The sequence below is a fragment of the Lacerta agilis genome, chromosome 2 (genome assembly GCF_009819535.1).
Source record: "Lacerta agilis isolate rLacAgi1 chromosome 2, rLacAgi1.pri, whole genome shotgun sequence".
Classification (NCBI taxonomy): domain Eukaryota; kingdom Metazoa; phylum Chordata; class Lepidosauria; order Squamata; family Lacertidae; genus Lacerta; species Lacerta agilis.
Window position 1 is genome coordinate 104,993,032 of NC_046313.1, and position 18,466 is coordinate 105,011,497.

Consider the following 18,466-nt stretch of genomic DNA (forward strand, 5'->3'; position numbering starts at 1 on the left):
CCACAGGCCCATCCAATTCATGACATGCAGAAGTGGCATGATGTTTTTTAATAACAGCAAAAAAAAGTTGTTCGTAGAAGTATTGTGCTGTGGGTAAAATGCACCAGAAGTTTATTTAAATTAGAGCACAAAGCCATATTTCCAGGACACAAAAAACGCCAAAAACCACGATTTTTCAATTTCCAGTTGTTTAACGATGATTTGCCCCCTCTTCAGGTTTACTTCATAGCAGAGAGTGTGGTGACTCATAGGCTAAAAGCAGTCAAAAGATGCTAAAGTAACTGACTCTGCTGGTTAAACTGGTTATGGGAAAAGTGGAGAAAAGCCAAGCCATGGGATTATAACCCACCCCCGCAGCCAGAGATCACGTTGTATGTTGATAGTCACCTATGCCTTTGGGGATAGTAAAGTAATATATTTTTAGGAACACCCAAGATTCATAATGTGGCATGTAGGCTTTTTAGTTATATCTGGATAAATTATTGTTTTTAAATGAGAATAAATGGCTATGGAAAAAGCCTTTCACACTTGGCTCCACGCAATGGACAGGACTGATCAGGATTCATCACTTAACCCTTTGTATCTAACTAGATTTCTCTTCTAACATGCTGGCTGGCACAACTACACACAGAAAACATTGCTCCAAATGTAGGCAGAGCACAAGGTTGTTTTGCCAACCAGATTCCAGAGAAATTCTAAACTGGGCTTTGGGGCGTTGATGCAAATGCAGAGAATCAGTAAACAAACATATTGCCATGTGCCACCCCGATTTCCAACTGATGTGAGATACCAGAGGTTCCAGGCTAGGGTTTGGTTTCCTTGGAATGAGGGATGGCAGATATGTCTTTATGATATATGTAGTTACAGATGGTAGCCGTGGTGGTCCGCCATTTGTTGTTGTTGTTCAGTGGTTCAGTTGTGTCTGACTCTTCGTGACCCCATGGACCAGAGCACGCCTGCCTATCTTTCACTGCCTCCCGCAGTTTGGCCAAACTCATGCCAGTCGCTTCAAGAACACTGTCCAACCATCTCATCCTCTGTCGTCCCCTTCTCCTTGTGCCCTCCATCTTTCCCAACATCAGGGTCTTTTCTAGGGAGTCTTCTCATGAGGTGGCCAAAGTACTTCAGGATCTGTCCTTCCAGTGAGCACTCAGGGCTGATTTCTTTAAGGATGGATAAGTTTGATCTTCCTGCAGTGCATGGGACTCTCAAGAGTCTCCTCCAGCACCATAATTCAAAAGCATCAATTCTTCGGCGATCAGTCTTCTTTATGGTCCAGCTCTCACTTCCATACATTACTACTGGGAAAACCATAGCTTTAACTATACGGACCTTTGTCGGCAAGGTGTTATCTCTGCTTTTTAAGATGCTGTCTAGGTTTGTCATTGCTTTCCTCCCAAGAAGCAGGCGTCTTTTAATTTCGTGACTGCTGTCACCATCTGCAGTGATCATGGAGCCCATGATTGCCATAGTCGAAACAAAATAAGTTTGGTAATTAGTTGCAATTCAGCAACTTCTCTTTCCAGTCTATTTTTGAAATTCCTTTGTAGTAAGACAGCTACTTTGAGATTTATGTCCATTTATCCTTTGTCGTAGGGTTTGGCCTGTTTGTCCAATATAGAGAGCTGAAGGGCACTGTTGGACAAACAGGCCAAACCTTACGCCAAAGGATAAATGGACATAAATCTGATATCAGGAATCACAAGACAGAGAAACCAGTAGGAGAACACTTCAATCCCCCAGGACATTCTATACAAGATCTCAAAGTAGCTGTCTTACTACAACGGAATTTCAAAAATAGACTGGAAAGAGAAGTTGCTGAATTGCAACTAATTACCAAACTTAAAACCATGGAGAGACCTGGTCTGAACAAAGACATTGGATTCTTATCACATTATACATGACAAAGCTATCTTTAGCCATCTCACCCCTTGCCTTTTCTTGTAAAACCAATTGCAGTCGTTAACAGTCGTCAACAGGTTTTCCACACCTATCAGCTGATCACCCATTCCCACCACCCTTCTGAGTAATACCCCTCCCCACTCCCTCACTATATATAAGGGCCTGGTGACTTCCGTTTCAGTGTATCTGAAGAAGTGTGCATGCACACGAAAGCTCATACCAAGAACAAACTTAGTTGGTCTCTAAGGTGCAAGTGGAAGGAATTTTTATTTTTTATTTTGTTTTGAAAAGAAAGTACGGTACTTCTTCATGCAGAGCACAAAGGGTGTCTTCATATTGTTGCCTTAGGGTGCAGTGAAGTCATACACCTCCACCGTGTTTCGCAGGTTTTCATCGCTCACTGTTCACATCAGTACAGCTTCAATAGTGTCAGAGTCGTTTCCATTTTGGTGTACACACCAGGGGAATGCAGGGAGTGCGCGGTAAACAGGATTGTGATCACACCCATAGTTAAGCTATGGAATTCACTGCCGCAAGAGGTACTGACGGACACCAAATTGGATGGCTTTAAAAGAGGGCTGTTTTCGTTTGTTTGTTTGTTTGTTTGTTTATTAAATGTCTATCTCGTCCTTCTTGCCAAAGCAGCCCAGGGCAGCAAACACAACTGCAGTAAAAATGCAATTAAAAAAATTATTTAAAACATTCTGGAACCGTTAACAATATCTAAAAACAAAAATAATGCTGTAAGACGTGCAATAATACAGCATGTTTTTTAAAAAATAACACAAAACACGTCCATATTGTGTCTGGATGGACCCACCTAAATAGAAAGCTGTTTAGCTGGCGTCTAATAGAATACAAAGATGGCACCTTCCTAATGAATGTCACTAGGCAGGGAGTTCCAAAGTACAGTGGGAGGCCTCATTAGCTAAAGTGGTGCTTCAGGTTAAGAACAGTTTCAGGTTAAGAACGGACCTCCAGTACGTAGCCAGAGGTACCACTGTACAGGTGCTCCCGCACAAAAGGCATGACCAAATGCAGAACAGACATTGTGAGTTACTCACAGAATTTCAGGTTCTGCAGATTGAAGCGTTGAGCTAATTTATGAAGGCTAAAACTATTGATGGCTGATAGCTGTGATGCCTATGTTCTCCCTCCACTGTTGTTGTTGTTGTTGTTTAGTCGTTTGGTCGTGCCCGACTCTTCGTGACCCCATGGACCAGAGCACGCCAGGCACTCCTGTCTTCCCTTGCCTCCCACAGTTTGGTCAGACTCATGTTGGTAGCTTCGAGAAGAAGAAGAAGAAGAGTTTGGATTTGATACCCCGCTTTATCACTACCCGAGGGAGTCTCAAAGCGGCTAACATTCTCCTTTCCCTTCCTCCCCCACAACAAACACTCTGTGAGGCGAGTGGGGCTGAGAGACTTCAGAGAAGTGTGACTAGCCCAAGGTCACCCAGCAGCTGCATGTGGAGGAGCGGGGACGCGAACCCGGTTCCCCAGATTACGAGTCTACTGCTCTTAACCACTACTCCACACTGTATGAAGCAGTATTCCTCTCAAAGCCAGTTGCTGAGAACCACAAGTGGAGAGAACGCTGTTGCACCCGGGTCACACTTGTGGATTTGGGTGTGTGTCTCAAATTTCAGTGGCACCCTGTGCGATAGCAAAATTTGGGTCCCCCCCCCCTCGCCTCTTGTCTTCCATTCTACATAATAGTTTCGGCAACCCAGTGACCAAACTGGTCGGGCTCCCCTAAATCCGTCTCTGCTTGTGGGGACTTATGATGGGCATGTGGTTGGCTAACTTGAGAACAGGATGCTGGACCAAACAGGGCTGGGCTTGACACGGCTGAGTTCTCCTTAACGTTCTTGCCAATGCATGCTACTGTTCCACAATAATTCCATTCCCAAACAATTCCATCGGCCGGGCTCCTTTCGTCATTCCCGTCTCCTCTTGCCAAATTCCTGGTAGGAGGATGCTCTCCAAACATTGCGTCTGCTCTGTTGAAACACCAGGGAAGGCGCTTCCTTGCAGGTGATAGCAACGCACCACGCCCTGGCAGTCTGGGAAACCCAGCCCTTCATCCCATTAGCAAGGATATAAGCAGCACCCCCACTTTTTGAGAGCATCTGGAGGAATTTTCTCTGCGCGGAGCTGGTCCTGACTTACGAAGCGGGGTCCTGAACTTGCCAAAACAGAAAGGATGAAGCTCAGTTCGGGCAGGATGCCCCTGGGGGTGAAATCTGCCTTTGTCTTGGCAGTGGCTCTTCTTTTTCAAGGTAGGTAACTGACAGGGTGGTCCCAAGGGGGGGGGGGGAGAGAACATAATAAAACAGGGCTATGAAGAGTTTTGTGGCTCCTTAAACATTAGCACATTAAACACTGGCAGTGTGTAGGAGCTTGTGAAGTCTAATGGGCTGCGATTCTAGTTCCACTTACCTGAGATTCAGTAGTACTTCCTTCTGAGTAGACACGGACGGTTAGGATCGTGCTGCTAGTCTTTAAGGAGCCACAAGACCCTTTCTTGGTTTTGCTGTAACAGATTATGGGAGGAAGTGGAGCTGATTTCTGGCTGCTTTTAGCTCCCAGCAGCAAAGACTGTTCCTCCGGTATGTTTTGCTTCCCAGGATGATGTGGGATCCAGCCAGGTTGGGGGTGGGATGGGGGGGGGGAAGAGACCTTTAAGTCACGCAAAAGGTGGTGCTACAGCCAGTAATGTCACAAGGAAACAGTGTTGAGCAGTTCCGCGGTTCCTCCTGCCCCCAGCCCCCCAATACTGTAACAATGGCCAGTGGTGGATTTTGGGCAGTGCAGAGATTTCCCCCATACAAGGCACTGAACGGAGGCGGTACATCATCATCATCATCATCATCATCATCCTATATTTATATGGGTATCTACTGAGAATGTCCATAAAAAGCAACTAGCCAAAGGAATTCCTGTGAAAATAATAATTTTTTTGGGGGGGGGGAGTGGTGGTGGCAGAGATGCAAATTTTGTCCTCGCTCAGAGTGCCATATTGGGCCCTGCAACGGCTTTCTCTTCTGGAAAGAAGTAAGGCTTACTTTCATTGGGCTGAAAAAAAAAATGGAGCCTGTTGGGGTCTAGGAGCTACCCTAGGAGCAGGTTTGAAATATATGACTGGACACCACAATGCTTAAGAACTATGTTAGGGGGGAAATGGTCCTGTGTCCCGGCAGGTTAGGATGCTTGAGGGAATGCTGAGTTGACTCAAACGCTGATACTGTTCTTCATTCCCCACTGCCTGCAAATTTAGAGCAAGGGGGTGGGTCTAAACAGTGCCCCCTAAATGTTTTTGGACTTCCAGTTCCCATCAGCTCCAGCCAGCCTGGCCCAATGGTCAGGGGTGAGGGGAATTTTAGTTCAGCAGCATCTCTGAGAGCCACAGTTTGGAGAGATGCTGAAGGAATTGTAGCAATCAGCATACCTGTTTGTTAGAGAAATGTCTTATTTTAAAGCACCATTTGTGTGAAATAGATCTAAGTAACTCATCCAAAGCTATCCAGATGGGTGAAAAAGGATTTTAACAATGTAAACGAGACACACACACACACACACACACACACACACGCTTATTAACCTTTAGATGGAAATCAGTAAGGGGTAGAAGTACTTGGCTTCATCTAGGTCATGCAGTTGTGTGGTGTAGTGGTTAGAGCAGCACCAGACGTGGAAGACCAGGGTTCAAATCTCCACTCGGCCATGAGGCTCACTGAGTGATCTTTGGCCAGTCGCTGCATCTGTTCAGGGGGTTGCTGCTTCCGTCTGGACAGGGAGGGAAGGGGAGGTTAATATCCAAGTTCAATTATGATGCTCACTGGATAGCTTTGGACAGCATCCCTTGACCTAACCTAGAAGGTTGTCGGAAGAATTAAATTTGTAAGAATTGTAAACAGCGATCGCATCAAGCATTGGTATTATTGGGCATCTGGCAGCGCCCACTTCTCTGCACAGGGGCTGCTGCCAACTCCCGAAGTCTCTTGGGTGCACTCCTCTTCAATGCCTCTTCACCTGCCCGCTCCTCGCATGCAAGCAGTGGCAAGAATGAGGACACTGAGCGCCAGCCCCTCGTTCCCAGTGGGAGCAGGAAAGCAGAAACAGGCAATATTAAAATGGGCCCACCTAGTACATCTTGCCCAAGACTTCTCCGAATCTAGAGATGAGCCGGTACCGATTGTAAAGAATGTTGTATATTGCTGGACTAAATGACCCTTGTGGTACCTTCCAACTCTACAATTCTAAGAAGTGCTGGGGAAAAGGTTCCCCCTGAGGTTGATGTGGGGGGTGGGGGGAGTGGAATTCAGAAGAAGATCTCAGGCAGAGACCTTCTAGAGTCTGCTGAGCAACCAGGAAGCATCTCTCCCAAGGGGGACGTGTGCAGGTGCCAAACCTCCGTGGCCGCTGTTCGCTTCCTGTCTGCTGTTGTCAAATCAGCCGGTCAACAGGTTTGCCATTGCTTATTTATATCTTTCTTCCATGGCACCCATACCCTCAAACTGTCCCCATTTGCTCGGGACATTCATGGAATTACAGAAGCCACCCGGACTTCTAATTTGATCCCGGTATGTCCTTTTTGGTAGTGGCACCCTCCTTGTGGAACACGCTCCTTTCAGATGTCAAGGAAATAAACAACTATCTGACTTTTAGAAGACATCTGAAGGCAGCCCTGTTTAGGGAAGCTTTTCATGTCTGATGTTTCATCGTGCTTTTACTCTTCTGCTGAGAGCTGCCCATAGTGGCTGGGGAAACCCAGCCAGATGGGCGGGGTATAAATAATGAAATTATTATTATAGGGATGAGGAGGTGCTGGCTCCCACAAGAGCGCCGCACCAAAAGACACACATCCTGATTTTTGTTACAGTTGTGTTGGAGGCTACATAAAGAGACCCCAAACAACAACAACAACAATTTATTTATACCCCGCCCATCTGGCTGGGTTTCCCCAGCCACTCTGGGAGGCTTCCAAAAGAACGTTAAAATACAACAATCTATTAAACATTAAAAGCTTCCCTAAACAGGGCTGCTTTCGGATGTCTCCTAAAAGTCTGGTAGTTTGTTTCCTCTTTGACATCTGGTGGGAGAGTGTTCCACGGGGCGGGTGCCACTACCGAGAAGGCCCTCTGCCTGGTTCCCTGTAACTTGGCTTCTCGCAGCGAGGGAACTGCCAGAAGGCCCTCAGCACTGGGCCTCAGTGTCTGGGCAGAACGATGAGGGTGGAGACGCGCCTTCAGATATACTGGACCAAAGCCGTTTAGGGCTTTAAAGGTCAGCACCAACACTTTGAATTGTGCTCGGAAACGTACCGGGAGCCAATGTAGGTCTTTCAAGAGTAGTCTCCTACTCAGGCACTGTCCCAACCCGAAGCTTCTTAGCTTCAGTAAAGAAGTTGCATCATGTGGCCAATGCTGTGGGGCCATATCTACCTGTGTCTGAGTTGGCATATCATGTGTGGCTCTGGGGCTGCAGAGCTCCTGTCCCCAAGGAGGAGGAGAAGTACTAGTCGAGTTTGTTAGACTTGTGAAACTAGATTGCTTCTCGAGTGTGCCCAAGGGATCATCCATCTCTAATTGTAACCCATAATTACCCCTTTGAAGTTGGTGTGTTTGAAAGAGAGTGGCCAAGCTGAAGACATTTAACGAGTTTAATGCCTGCCAAGATGTTAGTATCCCATGTTCAAACGCTATCAAATCCTCCTTCAAGAACCATTCGCTATGAGCACTACAAATTTGGTTACATGGGTGCTGCCAATCTGTGGGATGCTCAGACGCTGGCATTCAGCCTATGTTGTGATCAAGGATAAGAGCTAGGTCAGGCCAGCATCCTGTTCTCACAGATGCTTGTGGGAAACTCACAAAAACGCAATAAGAAATCAACGGATCATTATGTTTCCAGCCTCTGTTAGTTGGGTGTGTGTTCATTCATTAGTTCATTCGGACCCTTTCCCTTTTTTGCATTAATCTATAGTCTGTCTGAAAAATTGAATTTTTAATACCTACAATGGAACCTTGGTTTTCGAGCATCTTGGAAGCTGAACGATTTGGAACCCGAATGCCGCGAACCCAGAAATAATTGCTTCCATTTCTGAATGCGCCTTGGAAGTGGAATGGCTTCCACTGCATGTTTTTCCATCCCCCCCAATGGATTTTGCCGACCACCCATTGACCCTCGGTTTTCAAACGTTTCAGAAGTCAAACAGTCTTCTGGAATGGATTACGTTCGAAAACCGAGGTTCCACTGTATTTTTGAAAGCATTTTCTCAGTGTGTATGCAATTCCAAAAGCCTAGAACTGTGTTGCAAAATACATAGAAGGGAAAAGTCCAAATTGTATCTGTGCTCCAGTGTTCACATTAGTCTGGGAGTTGCGGATCAAGTTCATTCACATCAAGATTCTTGAAGAATGAAATGCTCATGCACCCCTAGTTCTGATCCATTCCAAGTAAGCGTTGGTCCATGGTTTTACTGAACTCGGTTCAGTTTCTTCTTCTGCTGTTATGATCAGGAGCCCTTAATTTGAATTTAAACAGTGATGCGGGCGAGGGGGACAGTCCTCCTGGATGAGAGACGACAGGTTGGCAAGGCATTCACCCAACTTTCCCACTGTTCTGTCTTGTGGCAATTCTAATATGAAGCATTCTGGGACCACTACCATCACCTTTCACCTCCAGTAATTCAGATGGAGATTTTGTGTGTGTGTGACCCTTTCACAAACCATAGGGTTGCATCTGAATAAATTCTACCCAGATTAACCCTACTGAAATTAAGTGGGCCACACTCAATAATTTCAATGGGTATACTCTTTGAGTATGGCTAACCTTGGGCACAACCCATAATGTTGTTGTTGTTTAGTCGTATCCGAGTCTTCGTGACCCCATGGACCAGAGCACGCCAGGCACTCCTGTCTTCCACCTTCTCCCGCAGTTTGGTCAGACTCATGTTAGTAGCTTCGAGAACACATCTCGTCCTCTGTCATCCCCTTTTCCTTGTGCCCTCCATCTTTCCCAACATCAGGGTCTTTTCCAAGGAGTCTTCTCTTCTCAAGAGGTGGCCCAAGTGTTGGAGCATCAGCTTCAGGATCTGTCCTTCCAGTGAGCACTCAGGGCTGATTTCCTTCAGAATGGATAGGTTTGATCTTCTTGCAGTCCATGGGACTCTCAAGAGTCTCCTCCAGCACCATAATTCAACCCATAATCCTAATATAAAAATCAAGCTGCTTTGCTAAGCCATCACATGCTAAAATGACCGGTCATAATTTCTAACTAGACTAAGACAGAAACCAGCCAAATAAAAAACCAACTTTGCTAAAAGAGCAAAGAATGTCTACACAGCTTTTTCTTTGAAGTTGATGGGGATTTAGGAGTGCCTGAATTGGATGGCATTATTTCTGGCTGATTTGCAACATCAGAAGAAAGCTCACATCACAGCCCTCAGCCACAGGGTGAAGTCCGCTTACGCCTGAAATGACAAGCATGCCTAGTAGCAAATGAACACTAGTTCAGCCTTGCCTCTCCTCGTCATGCTTTTGTTAAAAATGCTTCTTTTCAAAGCATAAGAAGAAATCTCCACCAATTCATTCACTTATTCATCATTTCCTCCCAAAAGGAACACACACACACAAACACACACACACACACATTCTTAAGAAAGGAACATGACAACAACAAAAGGCAAACAAGAATACGACAACCCTTGTTGCAGAGAGTGTCTTCTTTGGCGATCACTCGTAGCCGAGTAAGATTGTCTTCCATAATGCGGTTTTAACAATGACTGCTCCCCGCATCAAATGGGGTGCACATTTTGCGTGGTCGCGAGTAGCCTCCTGTGATCACGGTGCAGCTCCTGGCAGTTGGGTCTGGCACCACCTTCCCAGGTTGGATACCTGTGATCTCCACCCACTCAATCAGCTGCCCAATCCTGTCTGGGGAGGTATTGCTGGGGGGATTGGCCAGGTAGAAGGAGGGATTCAGAGCTTCAGAGCTTTGCTGGCTTTCTCGTCCATCAAGGTAGGCCTGAAGCCTCCCCCCTTCAATTGAGCAGGCAGTGGGGGGGGTCCCCCAAACCCCAGGCAGCCCCTGAGGGAAATAATGACACGTGACAACGTTCTATGGGATTAAATTGGCCACAACTTTATTAATATTAAGATGTAGGGAGACATTGGCTCAGGCATTGGGCGTTTATCCTTCCCAGCCCCCCAGCCGGGGTGCTGTGTAATATCAGGGTTATCCAGCATGAGTGGGGAGTGGGCTAGCTCTGGAGAACATATGTTCAAGCAGATAGCCTGCCCCCTTGTTTGCGCCGCTGGATGGGGAGAGCAGTGACAACCTCTGGGCGTATGGCCAATTCCTCCCCCTGAGACCCCTTTAATGGGAACTGTGTTATCGATGCCGCAATGGGGGCGGGGGTCACCGCCCCATGCCCCCCCATTCTGTAGATGACTAAAGGATTCCACCCAAGGCCTGCAACTGCCAAAGTTGTGACGAATTGCTATGGGAAAGGCGAAACCTGCCAATGCAGGGAAAGTCCTTTCTGGCCCTTCAACAGCGACCTTGTCATAGCAGCGCCTGTGTGCCTGTGTGGCTGTGGAAATAAAATGGTTAACCTGCAGAGTAACGTTAAATGAGGGAGTGGTGGGTGGGGAAGCTCTGAATCCAATGGCCGCTTCCCAGGTATGACTCAACTCCTATTTTGTGTACTGACTAACCCCTCCTTCTACCTGGCCAATCCCCCCGGCAACACCTCCCCAGCCGGGATTGGGCGGCTGCTTGAGTAGGTGGAGATCACAGGTATCCAACCTGGGAAGGTGGTGCCAGACCCAACTGCCAGGAGCTGCACCGTGATCACAGGAGGCTACTTGTGACCACGCAAAATGTTCACCCCGTTTGATGCGGGGAGCGGTCATTACCATCTGTTTTTTGCCTTGGGCTCCTTTGCGAGGGAAGATGGGGTATAAATTTATTCAGCAAGCATTACAATTATCTTTTTTCAGTATTAAAAAATGGGGAGTTTTCTTTAAATATTAAAAAAAGCAACCCTCCCATTCTGAATCATGTTATTTTCTTGCATGTTGTAGTTCAGGGGCAGGGAACCTGTGGTGCTCTAGGTGCTGTTGCTCTCAAACCCTCATAATCCCATATATATATATATATATATATATATATATATATATATATATATATATCATTGAAAATTTTCAGTGGACAAATAAAGTAAACTCTCATCATCGCTAACCGTTGGCCATGCTGGCTCTAGGGCTGATGGCAGTTGGAGTCTAACAACACCTGGAGGGCCCCAGGTCCCCCCATTCAGGACCGGTGCTACGGCTTCTGGCGCCCTAGGCGAGTTCAATCTTCTGGCGCCCCCCGCCCCCCTGCCAAAACCTGCTTTAGTGGGAGGTGGGGGGTGGAGAGGCAAGCAGCGGTTTCTCCGCTGTAGCGGAAAAGCCGCTGCTCGGCCGCCCCGCCGCCCGCCCCCCACTAAAGCCTGCTTTAGCGGGAGCCGGGGGGTGGTGTAGGGGTTCAAGCAGCACCTCTCCGCTACAGCTCTGCTGCTAGCCCGTCCCGCACCCCCGCCCAAGCCTGGCCAGCGCCCCCTCCATTTTGGCGCCCTAGGCGATTGCCTAGTTCACCTAAATGGACGCGCCAGCCCTGCCCCCATTCCTTCTGTATGAAGCAATAGCAGCTTTCATCCCTCAGCTATGAATTCTGCATTCCAGCAAATGTGTGCTGAAGGTGACAAACAATTTAATTGGTTTCAGGGCGGAACTGGATCACTTTGTACCTGAGACATACAATTAAAATTATGGACGGCTGTGCTTCCTTCTATTAAGACCTGAATAAATAAGAGGTTTGGTCGGCCTTTATGAGGGGACTGAGCCTTTACTGAGGCAAGCTCTACTGCCCTGCATAATCCTTTGCGTGTGGAGGTCCCCAACGCCACCCCCAAATAATTCAGACATGAGACATCATTTTTTGTTTGGGCTTTTGGCAGAATTTAGGCCGCAACTTTATTAAATTAGGTCTTTTGTATTACCAACCAGTATTTATTGATGATTTTGTTATTATTGTACTGTAGTTTTTTATATGGTGTGGTATTATTAGGAAAGTGTGTTACGTAAAATATTTAAATAAACAAATAACTCATTTACCATTTAAAGATAAGTCAGATGTCGCCTTCATTTTCAGGAAGGGCTTCTGTGCATCTAATCTCTTTGGGCCAGGCCAATCCAACAGGTTAAGCTTCAACTTTACCACTGAGAGAGTAATGGGGAAATTCTCAGCCGGTTGAATTCTGCCTGATTTTCCTGTGCCTTTAGTATCCACATTTTAGGCAGATGTAGCTTTCCCGGCAAGGAGGTGCAACTGTACCTGTTGATTTTCTACCTGCGAAACACTTAAGATTCCTGCCAGAGAACAAGTGGAGCCACTCCACTGGGATTATGCGGTGCTGTTACTCAGAGGAAACAATGCCTATGGCAACTTGATTCAGCATACTGGGAAGTTCTTTTTAACCCCGTTTCTTTTCCTAAACAGCCTGAAATATTCCTGGATGTAGAAATCAGCCAATGAGAAGGACTCATGTAACTGTGCTTGGACTTAGAGACAGCACAATTCAAATCCAGCTCTGCTACAGATTTACTGAATGGGCATGTAAGACTTGTGGGTGGTGCTGTGGTCTAAACTGCAGAGCCTAGGGCTTACCTATCAGAAGGTCGGCGGTTTGAATCCCCGCGACGGAGTGAGCTCCCATTGTTCGGTCCCAGCTCCTGCCCACCTAGCAGTTTGAAAGCACGTCAAAGTGCAAGTAGATAAATAGGTACCGCTCCGGCGGGAAGGTAAATGGCGTTTCTGTGCGCTGCTTTGGTTCGCCAGAAGCGGCTTTGTCATGCTGCCCACATGACCCAGAAGCAGTCTGTGAACAAACGCCGGCTCCCTCGGCCACTAAAGTGAGAGGAGCGCCGCAACCCCAGAGTCATCTGTGACTGGACTTAATGGTCAGGGGTCCTTTTACCTTTGTTTTGGGAAGGACTATAGCTCAGTGTAGAACATCTGCTTTGCATGCAGATGGTCCCAGCTTCATCCCTCAGCATCTCCAGGTAGGACCACGAAAGCTCCATATCAGAACACCTGAGATGGACCCGTGGCCTGACTTGGTATGTGGTCCAGCCAGTTAAATGGGAACAGCACCTGATAATAGGACTGATATGAAGATAGATGGATAAGGAAGCATTGTCAATTGTCCTTTGCCATACAAGTAGGGTGAGGCCTGCACCTAAACTATCAATCTCTTGGGAGTCATTGGTGTGTGGGCTGCTGCCTGAGGCATCAACAGGAGCAACACCTTAGATGAAGCAAGAAGAAAGTAACCTGCATATTCAGAGAAATCACGTGGTACAGAGCAGATCTCTTGGGAGTATACTACTTGTTTGTTCTTTGGCTAATGGTGTTTCCTCATATGTCCCTAAAAAACCTCCGTAATGTACAAATTGGGCTTGGGCATGTGGCCTGGGTGTCTCAGTTTATACGCCCACCATTTCACAATCTCTCCCCTTTGTGGTCCCTTCCCAGGTGTGACATGCATGAGCATTCGAAGCACTGCTGCAACAAGCGCCCCTGTATCCCTCGGCGTGGCTAATCCATCGGTGGCCGATGACCATGAGAAGGAGGAGACCCTGGATGAAAACGAGCTTGATGCCGATGAGCCTAAAATGGATTCTGACGAGGCCGACCGTGATGACGACTCCCTGGAATACGATGAGACTGTTTCCCTTGACAAAATAGGCGCGACCGAGTCTCCAAAAGACACCATGAAAGAAGACGCCAACGAGGAGGGAGAGAGTGAGGTGGAAGCGTCCCCAAAGGAGAACAGGGGAGCGGAAATCAACATTTTGGAAAGGGAAAACCCAACTGACCTCAGTGATGCCCTTAACTTTATCAGTCTCATTGCCAAGAGAGCTGCTGAGGAGCTGGAAGAGGAAGAGGAGGAGGAAATGATGTCAAGTGACGATGACGCCCTTAACTTCATTAGGCTGGTTGCCAAGAGAGCCGCTGAAGAGGAGGAGGCAGTTGAAGGAGGGAAGTCAGTCGACGAGGATTCCTTTTTGTTTACCGACCTGCCCAAAATCTTGGGGCCCTTGCTGAAAGCGTTTTCTAGCGCGCCAGAAAACTCTGATGCTCCCTCACCGGATGACTTCTTTTCTTGGTTTCCTGACCTGAAGAAACTTCTGGAGGATCCCAAGCCGACTGACAGGAGATCTTATCTGCCTACTTCTCCACAGCCACCCTTACAAATAGCCCCCGCCTCTCCCCAGCCCACTGGATCTGAAGTCCTTCGAGAAGTGTCAGCCTCTACTGCCCAACCAACCATACCCGAACCTCCTCAGACGAGCCAGGCTTCTCTCCCAGGTGTCCCAGACTCAGAAGAGAGATTTTATTAAGCAGGCACAGCCAAACAGTCCTCACCTTTTTGGAGAATGAGGAAAGCCAAAAGGGAAGGCTGGCAGGGAGTCTCCTTCCCCCAACCTCCTATTTCTCCTTAAGATCACCTCTATTTCTTATTATTAACAAGGTATAAAAAGTAAGCACAATATATGCTTTTAAAAACACACAGTTTTTTCGTTTGGCAATTTAATACTGCAGCTATCCAAGAGCTACACAAAGGTGTGTTGTAGTTAGGGATCGGAGGAGAAGTTCAATTTGGTTTGCATTTGAATTGGAGCCTGCCTAATTCGCACATCCCAAATCTGCGCGTGAACAGAAACGCTGCCTTATCTTAGTGGGCAGACTTATCTATCCCTAACTGTACTTGGGCATAATGAATCAACTCTGCTTTGTTTCCTTAAGTACAGCCCAGCCTCCAGATTCCACCCCTCCCCCCATCTTCATTAAGCTAGGAATCTGCTGCAGGCTTGTACAAAGGGCACTGCCAAAGAGTTGTATATCACCTTGCTTAATAAACCTGTTTGGTTACTAGTACCTGTACCTGCGTGGAGCCTGAATCTGTAGTCAAGGTTCAAGAGACAAGAACAACCACCACTGGGATTTGGGGGCACTGTTCCTAGCTCTGGTAGGATAGAGAAGGCAAAATAAATGGGGAGGAGAATAAGAGAGACAATATAGTAGGTCCTTTTGTCAAGTGTGTGAGCAGACCCTCCAAGTGCCCCTGTTTTCCAGGCACAGTCCCAGATTTACAGAACCCATCCCAGTTTCTGATTTGATCCCAGAATGCCCCGCTTTCCCATAGGATGTCCCTATTTTCATTGGAGAAATGTTGGAGGGTGTGGAGTTATCTGACCCCCAAGCCATCTGAAGGCTGGAGGAACCCAGTAGTAAAACAGCAGCAGCAGCAGCAGCAGCAGCAGCAACAAGACACCCCTATTTACATTGGAGAAATGTTGGAGGGTATGTGTGTGTGTGGGGAGGAATGTCCCAGATTCAAATCTCACCTTGGCCATGACCTCACTATTTTATTTATTTATTTTATATACAGTAGTGGCCAAAATTGTGGGAACCTTTTGGAAAAAGTGTATTCCCGAGGTTTGATGGCTCCTAACACCTGATTGGCTCTCTAAACACTCATGCTCACTGGCTACATTCAAATGAAGGAAAGCTATTGCATACCAACCTAAGCAAGTTGTGCTTCCCTTTTCTGGTTATTTGGCTCTAACTTTTGATAGAATACAGATAATTGAACAAACTTTATTGCATTAAATTCTTCATTAAATTATCTTTGCATATGTGTGTGTGTGTGTGTGTGTGTATATATATATATATATATATATATATATATGGTATTACATTGATACAGTGGTACCTCTAGTTACGAACTTAATTCGTTCCAGAGTTCTGTTCTTAATCTGAAACCGTTCTTAACTAAAGGCGTGCTTTCACTAATGGGGCCTCTTGCTGCCGCTGCACCCCAGGCACACGATTTCCGTTCTCATCCTGGGGCAAAGTTCTCAACTTGAGGTAACTCTTCCAGGTTAGCGGAGTTTGTAACCTGAGGCGTTTGTAACTCAAGGTAAAGGTAAAGGGACCCCTGACCATTAGGTCCCGTCGCGGACGACTCTGGGGTTGTGGCGCTCATCTTGCGTTACTGGCCGAGGGAGCCAGCATACAGCTTCCAGGTCATGTGGCCAGCATGACAAAGCCGTTTCTGGCAAACCAGAGCAGCGCACGGAAACGCCGTTTACCTTCCCACCGGAGCGGTACCTATTTATCTACTTGCACTGATGTGCTTTTGTACTGCTAGGTTGGCAGGAACTGGGACCGAGCAACGGGAGCTCACCCTGTCGCGGGGATTTGAACCGCTGACCTTCTGATCGGCAAGCCCTAGGCTCTGTGGTTTAACCCACAGCGCCACCCGCGTCCCAACTCAAAGTACCACTGTGTGTGTGTGTGTGTGTGTGTGTGTGTGTGTGTGTATGGTATTACTCCAAAAAAGTGGTCTTATGAGCCATCATACCTCAGAAATACACTTTCCCCAAAAGGTTTCCACAATTTTGGTCAAAGGCGTACCTTATATTACTCTATAAAAGAAGTGCACAATAGGGATGCAATATAATAATAAAATCAGTTAAAATATAATCTCGAAATTGGGGGCGGGCGGGAACCTTACAGAAAATGACTGCTGAAATGAAAATAAAAAGAATCTTCACCAAGTTCACCAAGTCTGTCCTCAACTGGGAGGGAAATTCCACAGAATATTGAACACAGACATGGCTCTTGGTGGATACAAGCCATGAATGTCTGAGCCTTGGGGTACCACTAACAGGGGGCTCCTCTGAAGACGTCAACAGATCGGGCAAGGGCGTAAGGAATCAGGTGATTCTTAAGGTATCCTGGGAGACTTAAGTCCAACCACCATCTAATTGGTGCCAAGCAATGAGCCCCTGGAGTGCTAAGCAAGGTTTAGGAGGTGTTGGGTTTGTGTGTGTGGAGAGAGTGGGACGCGTTTCAAGAGGTATTGGCTTGCAGCAAGAAGTAAGTAAGGGAGGTGGATCGAGAAACGTTATCACAGAAGCTAGATCTTGGTCCAGTAAGGGAGTGCTTGCAGTTTTTCTTCTCTCCATATGATAAAACAAATCCATTTCTCGAGCAAAGCTTCCAGAGTTGTATTTAAGATTATCAGAACATTACATATATATGACATAAGCAGCACCTAGTTGTGGCATGGATGCATTTTGCTTATTTGTGGAAAACATAACCTGCTTGAAGAACATAAGTGCATAAGAAGGGAGTCTTGTTGCTGGATCAGGCCGGTGACCCAGCTACTTCAGCATCCCGTTCCCACAATGCCCAACGCCCATGGGAAGCTGGCAAGCAGGGCCCTGAGAGGCTCTCAAAGCAGCTTGCAAAGGTTTCTTGCAATAAAGGTCGTGTCTGGAATCAGGAACGTATATAACAGTGTGCATCCCTTTGTTGCCGGGATTCTCCAGGTGGAATTTCGACAATGGAGGCTGGTCCACTAGGGCGAATGGGGTCCTGCCCCCATCAACCTCTGTCTGCCTTCAGCTACCTCCCACCGGCCTGCCTTCCTGGCATGGCCTATCTGCTTCCTTATCCTCCTTAAGTCTCAGTGCTGACCTTGCAGAATTCTGCAGGGAAGATGATGGGGATCAAACTCTGCCTGTCCTTGTCTCTGGCGCCCCCTACTGGGGGCTCCCTCCCTTTCTTTCTTTCTATATTTTTTATTGGTTTTACAATTTGGTTTTACATTCACAGAAAAAAAATAAAATCAAAAGATATAGAATTCTCCGGAAATGGTTATTAGCGGACTTTGCGGAGTCCGCTAATAACCATTTTCAATGCATACCCCCCTTCATGGATCACTGCCTTGTCGTGGCGAAGGGGCTTGAATTACTCAGGGAAGCTATGGACAGGTCAAGATGGACAGGTCATAGTAGAGAGTTTGGACCAAACGTGATCCACCTGGAGTAGGAACTGGCAACCCACTCCAGTATCCCTGCCAAGAAAACTCCATGGACAAAGACAACAGGCATATAAAAGATATGACGCTGGAAGATGAGCCCCTCAGGTCGGAAGGCGTCCAACATGCTACTGGGGAAGAGCGGAGGACAAGTACAAGTAGATCCAGAGCTGATGAAGCGGCTGGGCCAAAGCCGAAAGGACGCTTGGTTGCGGATATGCCTGGAAGCGAAAGGAAAGTCCAATGCTGTAAAGAAAAGTATTGCATAGGAACCTGGAATGTAAGAACCATGAACCTTGGTAAGCTGGATGTGGTAAAAAGTGAGATGGCAAGAATAAACATTGACATCCTAGGCATCAGTGAACTAAAATGGACAGGAATGGGCGAATTCAGTTCGGATGACTATCATATCTACTACTGTGGGCAGGAATCCCGTAAAAGAAATGGAGTGGCCCTCATAGTCAACAAAAGAGTGGCGAAAGCTGTACTGGGATGTAATTTCAAAAATGATAGAATGATCTCGATGCGAATCCAAGGCAGACCTTTTAACATCACAGTAATCCAAGTTTATGCACCAACTACCAGTGCTGAAGAAACTGAAATTGATCAATTCTATGAA

General features: G+C 46.9%; 1 protein-coding gene across 1 annotated transcript; it reads left to right on the forward strand.

Annotated features, from left to right (window-relative positions):
• Positions 1 to 4,009: 4,009 nt before the first annotated feature.
• Positions 4,010 to 14,894, forward strand: LOC117042097 (proline-, glutamic acid- and leucine-rich protein 1-like). The gene is made up of 2 exons (XM_033141571.1): positions 4,010 to 4,183; positions 13,488 to 14,894. The coding sequence occupies exons 1-2, from the start codon at positions 4,108 to 4,110 to the stop codon at positions 14,354 to 14,356; spliced, it is 945 nt and encodes a 314-aa protein (XP_032997462.1). The 5' UTR covers positions 4,010 to 4,107; the 3' UTR covers positions 14,357 to 14,894.
• The last annotated feature ends 3,572 nt before the right edge of the window (positions 14,895 to 18,466 follow it).